This window comes from Rhipicephalus sanguineus, chromosome 10, assembly GCF_013339695.2.
Source record: "Rhipicephalus sanguineus isolate Rsan-2018 chromosome 10, BIME_Rsan_1.4, whole genome shotgun sequence".
In the NCBI taxonomy this organism is placed as follows: domain Eukaryota; kingdom Metazoa; phylum Arthropoda; class Arachnida; order Ixodida; family Ixodidae; genus Rhipicephalus; species Rhipicephalus sanguineus.
Window position 1 is genome coordinate 126321789 of NC_051185.1, and position 11475 is coordinate 126333263.

Here is an 11475-nt window from a genome sequence, read left to right on the forward strand (position 1 = left end):
GACGTCCTCTGGGTCAGCCACGTACGCGTTGAAGGGGTGGATCTGTCTGATTTTAAATGACTGATCTCTCCCAGGCTGCCTGCCACTTCTTCGTGTGGCGGGAACATTATTATGATGTTCGATCCGGGGTGGCTGTCCCCTTCAAAAGAGTTCCGGCATGCCTCTATACTGCCATAGAGTGCTCCGATCCGAGTAGATTTTTCACCGTGAGGCCCTTGTGCCTTCTCAGAATAGCCTTTATGTCTTCTTTCGGGAGAGTCGGTGGTGCGCAGCGTTTTAGGAGCTGACTTGCCAGGTTCTTAAGCTGGGGCAAAGTCCCGCGCCGTAAGCGTAATCTTAGTTCCAGAGGCGACCACTACAGGCTGAGCTCGCGCGAAAAATGTCTTCTTCCTCTTGTTCTTCGAGCGCCTTGATGATGATATTAACGCAGAAAAAAGCACATACAGCATAGCCAACTGTATCATGCGCACGCTCGCGCGAAAGAGAAGCCTTATTTTCTTGTTCCTCGAGCGCCTTGATAATGATGTTAACGCAGGCAAAAACACATATAGCATAGCCAACTGTAGCATGCGCATGCTCGCGCGAATGAGAAGTCGTCTTCCTGTTGTTCTTCGAGAGCCTTGATGATGATAATAACGTAGGCAAAACCACATATAGCATAGCCAACTGTAGCATGCGACGCTCGCTCCACTTGTTATAATAATAACATGTGGAGCGAACAATAATGCGTCGCTTCATGGTATAATATTAACATGAACGACGGCAAGGCGGCAGAGTGGAGGGCTCGCAAGGCAGCAGAATTACGGGCTCGCCGCCAAGACCCTGTGGTGAGAGCTCGCGAGGCCGCAGAGAGACGTCAGCGTCGTGCGGACCCCCAGATACAAGCCCTCGAAGCCGAAGCAGCGCGGAAGCGGCGGCAAGAGAACCTCGAAGAGGTACGGGCCCGGGATGCAGCGGCCAAGTGCCGAAAGCGGTCGCTACCTGAAGTTGGTGGCGCCGACGCGCGCTTCAAGCGCGATTTCCTCGACCACACGTTCGGCCACAGCTGCAATATCTGCCACCGCTTGTGGTTCGACAACAACCTGACCACAATCGCTACTATAGCAACGTGTGGCGTCTTAATATGACAGTAGAGGAATTGTACGGAGCATTCACGGTTTACCCGACTATCTCCGAGCCAGCTTCTCAATCATCATTCACTTCGTGGATATGGCGTGATTTTTTCTACGTCGGAAATCCCACTTGGCTTGACTCTCCTGCTGCGTCCACGGGCGGGTTGCCCGGTGACTCTTTATTTTTGTTCTCCATTCCCTGTTCGGGCTCTTTTGGGGTTTCTTACTGTTCTGTTTTCGTCTGCGTGAAATAACGGTGTACCGCCCGTCCTCCGCCCACATACGAGAGGAACCCTCGTCGTCGTGTTTCTCATTATCGAGAGACGCGTCGCTGGACGCCCGCGTTTCGTTACTCGATTCCACCTGCTGTAAGACGCTACTCGCGTTGTTTGGATAATTCTCCTACACCCGAGATGGGCCGGGAATTTCTTAGTCGACTTCCATGTGGGCGAAGAATCGTTGGGCGTCCTTATGCATCTTCAGCAGATGCAGGGGAATGGACCTGCCTCCGTTGGGTGTAGTTCAAATCCTCGCAGCATCACGAAAAAGAAGATGGAGATTTTAGGTGGGCTTGGGTTAAATTTCCGCAAGAAAGCGTTTCAAGAAGCGGAGCGCAATGTGAGCACGTCCTCACTGCTGTACGCCACCTGGTGGTCTCCCGTCATGACATGAATGATTTCATTTTTCTCAAAGAGAATCATGGTGATGTATGGAACTCTTTGCTGGCTGCTTCGCGTTACATCAATTAGGGAGAGTGGGATTCTCGTTAATCCATTCATGCGCGTCACTAATTAGATGACGAGGCATTTCGCTATTTTTTTAACATCATCATTGGGCACCTTCTCATTGAATGAGGCAGCCCTCAGAGGGTGTTAGGTTAGCACTCTGAACGGGCACAGGGACCCATTCTCAATAGCCATTACTTGCCGGCTACTGGGTGATCGCGACTTGCGGTTGGACCAGGCCGTAGAGCCCGATTACAAATGACGTGGGCGCATCGCCGTCGTCTTCTGGTGCACTTGGAAGGCCCTCAGGCCTCCTTGAAGACATCGAATTGTCATGATCTTTAGCTCGTGGCGGCCCAATCCAACATCTATGAGCGCAGCCACTGATTCACTTGCCCAGGTTCCGTGGTACGACAGCGTCACTGCTGCCACTACAGCAGAGGAGTTCTGGTTGACTTGCTTCAAGAGGTCGGGGATGAGGTATTTGTTCCTCTTCACATGGTACGCTTCTGACAAAGCGGCCCGTGTCCCCACCACCTGTGCGTCAAGCACCACACTCTGGTTGGCCCGGTGCATAACTATATCAGGGATCCTTGTACCCAGTGATGTTCTATAATGAGGCTCCTGTTTTACCTGCCACCCTTTTTCTTTAAGCCGGGTTGCAAGGTAACGCACGATGCCGTCGTGTCTCTGAATCCTCTGGTGATGTGTGCGATGGCATTGCTGCAGTACGTGGCGTAGTGACTCCCTAGAGTCACATCCAGCCCTGCATGCCACCGGGACATCCTGGCCTCTCTTCAACCAGGTCAAGGTAGGTACCGCTGATATATGGAACTTCACCAACCTGACGAACTCCCTTCCTGTAAGGAATGTCGTCCCTTCGCCCAACCACGCAGTTGAACCCTTTGCATTTGTGCATGCTCGAAGGGGCATACCGTCGAAACTCTGGTGCAGTTGTCTTGTCCAATACTTAGCGGAGTCTTTAGAGTTCCGCACTTCTCCTTTACAGTGCGCCAGGCTCTCGGCTTGCCGAGATGCCTTTATCATAGTGTCAGTTGCTGCCACTGATGCACATAGGTAGTGTGTGGAGTGCATCAAGCCGTTCAGCCGTTTTTTTCGCATACCCGGAATTGTTGTCCTAAGGCATAAAATGCCAAGGCTTCCCATCTGATCAGGGGCGTGCAGGAAACCCAATGGCACGTCATGTGGTAAGTTCAGCCACGTTCTCACTGCTGCCCGTATCATTCTGTCCAGTCCCAGTAGCAGCTTCGCCGAGATGGGGCCAAGCACCAGTCTGTGAATGAGGCGTGGTATGAGATAGAACCGCAAAGCGAGAAGTCGTTGTTGAGGCTTCAGTGGTACCTTTGCAAGGCGGCTCAACAAGACTGCAAGGTCCTTCCGCACAGTGTCGTTACTGGCTACAACGCCACGGAATTGTATGCCGAGGTACTTCCATGTGGCGGTACATGTTGTTGTTTCTATGGATTCGTCACTGACGGTGTAGTTGCGATCTGAGACAATTTTTGCCTTCTTGTCTTTTCCACTGGGAGTGATAGCGTCCGGCATTTCCTCGCATTCACCTCCAACCCTCGTTCTTGCAGGTAGTTGCGTAACGAGTTGAGTTGAGATTTCAATCCGGTTGGTGTTCCGGCTATGAGGATGGTTTTGGGACGTTAAACCGCAGATATTATTATTATTATCCGGCTGTGAGGATGATGTCATCTGCAAATGCCATTGCGGTCGCACAGACGCCGCTACTCCGAAATCAGATCGCATCATTTTGATTTGGGAAGAACTTGTCCAACACCAGATTAAATAGCATCGGCGATAGGGGGTCACCCTGTGTTACTCCTCTTGTCGGGCGGACCAACAACGTTCTCCCATTCATGCCCAACACCGTGATGGCCCTCGAATAGTAGTCTCTGATGTAATCGCAAAGTTCATCAGAGACCCCTTTCTCCTTCAAGCCATGTACGATTGCGTTGTGCGTCACCTTGTCGAGGGCTTTGGAAACATCCACCGACGCCATTGCTGATGGAACGAGGTTGTGTCTTGCCTCCTCCATAATCGTTTGTAGCAATAGCACATTCTCGGCGTAGCCATCAGCTGGTATGAAGGCCCGCTGACATAGGCCAAGTTGGACTTCGTCATTAGCCGTTTGGTGTAAATCTTGTGTAGTACCCGGGTGAGCACGCGTGAGACCGCGATGGGTCTGTGCAGATTTGCTGTAGCTACCCCCGGCACCTTGAGAATGAATATAGTTCTGGCATTGACGAGAACCAACGGCAGACGACGTTGTATCATTATCAAGAGAGTCATTCATACTCCCGGCGATTACCCGCACTTTCATCAATTGCTTCATTCCGACATCACATTCCGTCAGCACCGATCAACGGCCTCGCAATGCTTTGTTTTAATTAGACATTCGGATTCCCCCGGTCCGTGCCAGTTCTGAGTTGGCTGTTTTCTATCGGCCGAAGCAAGAACCTCAGGCGCGAAGCCCACAGAAAATGCACAGGAAGGTCCCGACGCTGGTGCGGGCTCAGCCGCACCGCTTTTTACGGCGGCGAGCCTCGCCCAGTCCCGGTGCAGTGCCGTTCCTGCTTCTGGATCCCAGCCCGACCGGCTCAGCCCTCAGAGCCATCCTCACAGTGCGTGGGATCTGCCGGATTTTTTTTTGCTTGCAGTAGCAAATATCTTCTCTGCTCTCAGAAAAATGCTCAGTGTACAACAGGAGAAAGAAACAAAATTGCTGCTACGCAAGTTGTACAATCAACGGATGTATGTCAGAACCCATCCATCTGAAGCGTGAGCGCTTGATCTTTTCTTTACAACTTCATGGCAGCGTTCACAAAAGAAAAAAAAATTCCACAGCATATCCACGGGGTGAATGATGATGAGTGGGGCGAAACTCTCCTACGGCAGGATCTTGGCGGCGGCGTCGCGCAGCTTCACGCCCAGTACATCATCAACGACGTGAGATCGTGCCGGTTTATACTAAAGGGTCGATGAGAGTCATGGCGACTTGCAGCTCACTTTATATTACATGTACGCTGTGAATTTTTATTGTTTAATCACGCACAGGAGAAATCTCACCAGGCACTACCTTGGAGGTAAACAATGGCTGCTAATGGGGAATGAGAGACAGAAGAAGTCGGCTTTTAGCTAACACTTACACTTCTACTTCTACTAACGTTTCCTACTGGAACATGCCAATGGCTGCTAATGGGGAATGAGAAACAAAAGAAGTCGGCTTTTAGTTAACGTGCACGCTGCGAATTTTTTATTGTTCAACAACGCACAGGAGAAATCTCCCACCGGCACCACCTTGGAGGTCGAGATCTGGTACTAGCGTTAAGACTGGTTACACACTACATACATGGGACGAACGGGTGCCGCTATAAGGAGCTTCGCCCCTAAAAATGATGGTGATAACGGTGCTCAAAAGAAGCAGGGGTGGTGAGCGGTTCCCGAAACAGCCTCGCAGAAGACAGCTGCATAGGACTGCTCATCGCGCGCACGCGTGTATTCTCGTCCATTTCGTTGCTGTGCTCCGCTATTGGCCGCGAGATCGACCTATAGGTGACAGCACCGTCGCCACGTTAGTGTGGAGAGGCCGTCGGCGGTGCGTATACAAATACACAAAGCGGCGCTTCGTTGTGAGCGCTTTGAGCCGATTCTCGGCGAATAAAATGCGTCGATTGCAGCTTACTGGGAATATATAGGCTCTTCATTGTTGGATTGATGCACGAAGATCATCCAACGTTACTATTACTGGTGAGAGAAGCGCAATCTGCCGATGAAAGGGATGCTTGCCCTGGAGATAGTCTGCGCTTATGCACTTTATGACGCTTTTGGTTGTTTTCGCTGTACGTGTTGGGCTTGTGGTCTGTGTACTACGCACTGCTGTAGCACGACTGAACTACTTAGGCGTTTACTTCTTGCTCATTTGTGTACCAGCCGGGGGCGTAGCCAAAAAATTTCTTCAGGGGGTTCAACCATACTTTATATATGTTCGTGCGTGCGTTTGTATGTCGGTGTCCCCACATGCAAAACTCCCCCCCCCCCCCCCCCCACGGCTACGCCCCTGATACCACCCATATTACTGTGTAATGAGAATGAGCATTGCTCGAGCGAACACGTATTCTTTTTTTTATTCTTCAGTTCTTCCTGAAAGTTGCGACAACTGATAAGTTTAGTCAGGAAATCTACGTGATCGACAGCACTTTAGCGCCACGGAGACGTTCAACGCGTACGCACTTGTTCTTGATCTAGTAACAGAATAAAAAGGCACAGAGCTTTCATCGATTGATTATATGCATGACAGTGATACAACAAACGTCCAGTTATTTTGTAGAACAAGTGTCCTTTTTTTTCAAACAAATAATGCCCGCTGCCTTCCATCAATTTATAACAACTCCACACAAAAGCTAAAGATAATGTAAAAAAAGGATGAGGTTCTGCGTGAAATTATGCGTCAGAAACGTAAGGCACGCCGTCGGGAATAATTTTGAACATCTGGGTTCTTCAAAGCCTACCTAAATCTAAGCACACGGGTTGTTCTGCGAAAATTTCGCCCCAAGTTGAAATTGCGCGCGGTAACTCCGTTTTATCACTGCCGTGTCATTCCATTGTCTGTTTTTTAGGGCATAGTTGTAGTACCAAACTGTCAGACTTCACTAAATAGAAACATTTCGCTGTAGCGGGACCACAGCCGTGCAATAAAAGGACAGCTTAAGCACAAGTAAAGCCCATCGCATAACCGATGAACTACATTGCCACAGTTATACACCTTACAACAACGCGAATGTGCATGGCCTAGAGCCTCGCTTTTGTTTACCAACGAGTCGCTAAAACGCTGTCATCAAACACTATTTATTGCTCCTGATGACTGGGACTATGCCAAGCGCACTTTAGGATGCTCTTGAACCAGAAAGCGGCACCAACACTGAAATGATTCCGGCGAACGAAGGGTACGACACCAATACACAGCCCTCTCGAAAGTCGCACTTGCTGATTTTATTATAATGCGCATGCAGCCGAGCAATCCCATTTGCTTCTGTACACCATGTTAGGTATACATACGAGCAGTTAAACTAGCGCTAACGTAACAGAACAAACCGCCCTTTGAGAACGTGCAGGACGTACGTGCACATGCAAACACGACGTGGCTAGCAGACGACGCAGGGAGCAATCCACACTAGGCGCGCTTCAGCTAGTAGCCGCCAGGCGGCGACTCCGCTCAATCTCGCGGCCAATCGATCTCGCGGCGCTGAACACCATTCTGCGCAACTTGAAATGGCACACGTGCCTGTGTTACCTGGATGACGTCGTCGTCTTCCCTCCCGACTTCTCCACGCATATCCAATGTCTGCGGCATGTTTTGACACTTTTAAGCAACGCCGGTCTCCAATTGAATCTGAAGAAGTGCCGATTTGCGGCATGGCAGCTGACAATCCTCGGCTGCGTCGTGTCCAAGGACGGAATCCTTCCCGATCCGGCCAAGCTTCGCGCCGTGGCCGAATTTCCCAAGCCTACGTCCGTCAAAGAACTGCGCAGTTTCGTCGGACTGTGTTCATACTTTCGACGCTTCACACGAAACTTTGCCACCATCATATCGCCGCTGACGAAGCTTCTTGGAAGTAACGGTCCCCTAAATTCGTGGTCGTCCGAGTGTGACGACGCGTTCGCAAAGCTCCGTCGTTTGTTGACGTCTCCTCCCATACTACGCCAATACGACCCTACGGCCTCAACGGAGGTACACACGGACGCCAGCGGTGTAGGCCTCGGCGCTGTCCTTGCGCAACGCAAACCAGGGTTCCCCGAATATGTCGTGGCATACGCAAGCCGTACGCTGACTAGAGCCGAGACCAATTACACCGTCAAAGAAAAAGAGTGCCTGGCGTTCATCTGGGCCCTTACAAAGTTCTGACCTTATTTTTATGGTCGCCCATTTGATGTCGCCACCGACCACATGCACTATGCTGGCTGTCGTCATTGAAGGATCGCTCAGGCCGTCTCGCCCGCTGGGTACTTCGCCTGCAAGACTACGACATCCGCGTGGTGTACCGCAATGGACGCTAGCATGCTGACGCCGACGCCCTCTCGCACTCCCCCTTGCCTCACGACAATGCGCCCTGCTCAGTATCTTACATTGCTGTTTCCTCCATCGACGTTCACACCATCGCTACCGAACAGCGCAAGGGTAAGTGGATCGCCTCGCTGATCGACCTGCTCACTGATCCGTTGGCAACACCATCCACTCGCGCGTTGCGTCGTCAAGCGCACCATTTTGCCACTCGTGACGACCTACTGCACCGACGCAATTACAACGCCGACGGCCGCCAGTGGCTACTAGTGATACCCCGCAGACTGCCTTCTGAAATATGCGAGTCCTTCCACTCTGATCCGCAATACGCGCACTGTGGGGTATCCAAAACTTACCACCGCATCCGACAACGATACTTCTGGCGAGGGATGTTCGTTGGCTCCTGCCTCGATTGCCAACGCCGAATACTTTCAACGCACGTGTCGCCATCCGGTCTACAACCATTACCTTGCCCTAACCGTCCGTTTGGGCACGTGGGCATCGATTTGTATGGACCACGTCCTCTGACGTCGGCTGGCAACGGCTCGCAACCGCTGGGCCATCGTCGCTGTTTGCCATGTAACGCGATACGCCGAAACCGCCGCCCTCCCAGCGGCCACAGCGCGCGATGTTGCCTCCTTCCTGCTACACCGATTCATGCTGCGTCACGTTCCACTCCAGGAACTTCTCAGCGATCGAGGCCGTCTCTTCCTGTCCGAAGTCGTCGAAGCCATTCTCAAAGAGTGCCATGCTGTTCACCGCAAAACTACTGCTTACCACCCGCAGCTGAATGGCCTAACCGAACGCTTTAACCGCACGCTCGGCGACATGCTCTCAATGTACGTCGCCGCCGATCACACAGATGGGGATGCCATTTTGCCCTTCGTAACGACACCTATAACACCGCCCCTCAGAGCACTACTGGATTTTCACGCTTCTTCTCACTGTATGGAAGGCACCCGTCGCACACCATCGACACGATACTTCCCTACAAGCCGGATCCATCGGAGTGTGCGCCTACGTCTGACACAGCCAGGCTTACTGAAGAGTGTCGCGAGCTTGCCAAGACCTTTAAGACGCATGAACAAGAGCGGCAGCAGAGCATTCGTGATGACACCACTACCTCTGCGCTCTCGTTCCTCCCTGGAGCTCTCGTATGGCTCTCCGTCCCAACCACTGCAAGTGGGCTCTCGTCAAACTGCTGCCGAAATGCGAAGGCCCCTACCGTGTCGTCGAGCGCACATCCCCGGTCAACTACCTGATCGAACCCATCGAACCATCTTCAGACATGCGCCGTCGAGGGCGCGACATTGTCAACGTGGAGCGCCTCAAGGCCTACTATGACCCGCTCATAGTGACCAGTTGTTAGGTCGCCGGGTGGCTCCCTTTTCGTACCCGGGGTAATTGTAGAGACGCCTTGGAACATAGTAATGGGTTGCTCTCTCCAGCGCCGTCTAGCGGGTCGGCCCCTTTGGCTTCTTGTGAAAGGACGCCGCTCGCTCAAAGAGTTCGTGCCTTGCCGTGACTGTCGCCATTACGCATTGTCGTTGAGTGCCGTCTATTAAACACCTTAGCAATATATATATATATATATATATATATATATATATATATATATATATATATATATATATATATATATATATATATATATATATATATATACGGCTTCATTACGGAAGAGTACATTCGGTTGCCGCAAGGTTATAAATATAAACGCAGATGCGTCTTCATAAAATTAACTTTATTTTGTCGACGTTTCGACGGGAGCCCCATCTTCTTCAAGAAATCACAATAATTGCAGCCTCAGGCCCCACCCCACCAATTTCTTTTACACAATAAACGTCGAGGAAGGACGTCAACAATGCCGCCCGTAGCCTTACACCAGAAGGTCCAATACTAGGCGCGCGGGGTCCTTACATTGTCCGTTTAGGGGAAGGTGGGGGTGCGGAGGCTGTATTGTTGTCAAAATTTGGCATCGCTTCCTAAACCAACAAGAGGTTCCCGTTAAGCAATATCATTCATAGTGACCCTCTTGACATTCTGTTTCTCTCTTCCTTTTCCTCGTTTTCCTTCCTTGTTACGTTCCTCTTGCCCTTCCTTTCCGTCCTTTCCCCTCTACTCTCACATGGTATAAGAGGACACACACACGCTGTAAATAGTGTTAGTTCTTGAAGAAGACGGAGCTCCCGTCGACACGTCCACAAAAAGGGTATATATATATATATATATATATATATATATATATATATATATATATATATATATATAATATACTGAAAGTATACGCAGAACGCAAGAAATATCGCAAAATAAACATACAAACTTCTAGCAAACAAAGCGACTCGTTTCTGATTTCAATTGGCCGACTTCTGTTTAATCGTGTTGTAAAGTGAGGGGATGGTAGCTTTAGATGCACATACAAAAGCCTTTTGGCCAGTTGTCCATGAGTCGTGCCATGACACGCCTGCATAGTGCACCATTACAAAGACATTTTCCCGTCGAAGAGGCATATGGGTGTTAGGGGACCGGTTCTGGAAGACTCATACGCAGCAGTGTAGGATGTCGCGCTGTCAAAAACGGCCCCGCTCCCGACCCCGAGTGATCGTCGCAGTTGCGTGTAACACTACTCTGAAACCACCCACGTAGTATATTGTAAGCAGTGGCGCAATATATTACGAGTTCATTGCACAATGTAAAGCCGCTCTGTAAAACCGTGGTAGGTGTCTATTGCAAGCAGTGGTGCAATATCTTCGTAGTACAGTGCACAACTGCGGCACGCAGTCATGAAATCTTCCGTCGATATTGTCATAATAAATGAAAGACTTCAGAATGAATAATGAATATATAAATATAAACAAATAAATGACTAAATAAATAAATACGTTGAAGCTTCTAAGAACAAAAACGCACTGCAGATAATTAAAAAGTTACTTCTTCATCTCGTTGAGAACTAACAGGCAATAATGCCAAGGAAATTGTCTCTTATCGTCTGTTAGTTCTCATGAATATTGTGTATAACAAAGCCCTAAAAGTCATTTTCTTTCTTCATACGGTATAGCTTCTAATCACTAGGTAACCATGTAGCTTTGCCAGTGAATTGACTAATAATCGACGTAATGGTATTGAACTTGCAAATAGGCTAGGCCTCACGAGCTTCGCTGTCGTGGTGTGTTGTAAAAACCGATTCAAAGCCTTTAGGCCATTGAAAGAGTGACCAGGAAGGTGCACATATTTAGATCCGGGAAGGTACAGATAACTTTTGGCATGTGACTTGTAGTTGTCGATTCCAATCCGGAAAGATGTCTCTGTCTGCCCGATATTCTCTTGCGTCCATTTAGTACACACAGGCAGGTAAACCACATTGGCGGCGTCACAGGTGAAGTTTCCCAAAATTTGAACAGGAAAATGGGACGCAGTGTTTATTGCTTTCGGCGCAGTTCTCGTGCCGGGGCAGATCTTGCAATGTGGCTTTTTGCAGGGTGCGCAGCCAGTACCAAGGCTCGGATTTAAAGTTGAATCGGTTACGATGTTGCCTAAATTTCAATTT

General features: G+C 49.9%; 1 protein-coding gene across 1 annotated transcript in view; it reads right to left on the bottom strand.

Moving 5' to 3' along the window:
* LOC125760310 (uncharacterized) overlaps positions 1 to 2413 on the bottom strand; it is a 60794-nt gene extending 58381 nt beyond the window's left edge. The window contains exon 1 of the mRNA XM_049420191.1: positions 2230 to 2413. Coding sequence (XP_049276148.1) covers positions 2230 to 2413 — 184 coding nt within the window. The remainder of the gene's footprint in view (positions 1 to 2229) is intronic.
* Between the last annotated feature and the right edge of the window lie 9062 nt (positions 2414 to 11475).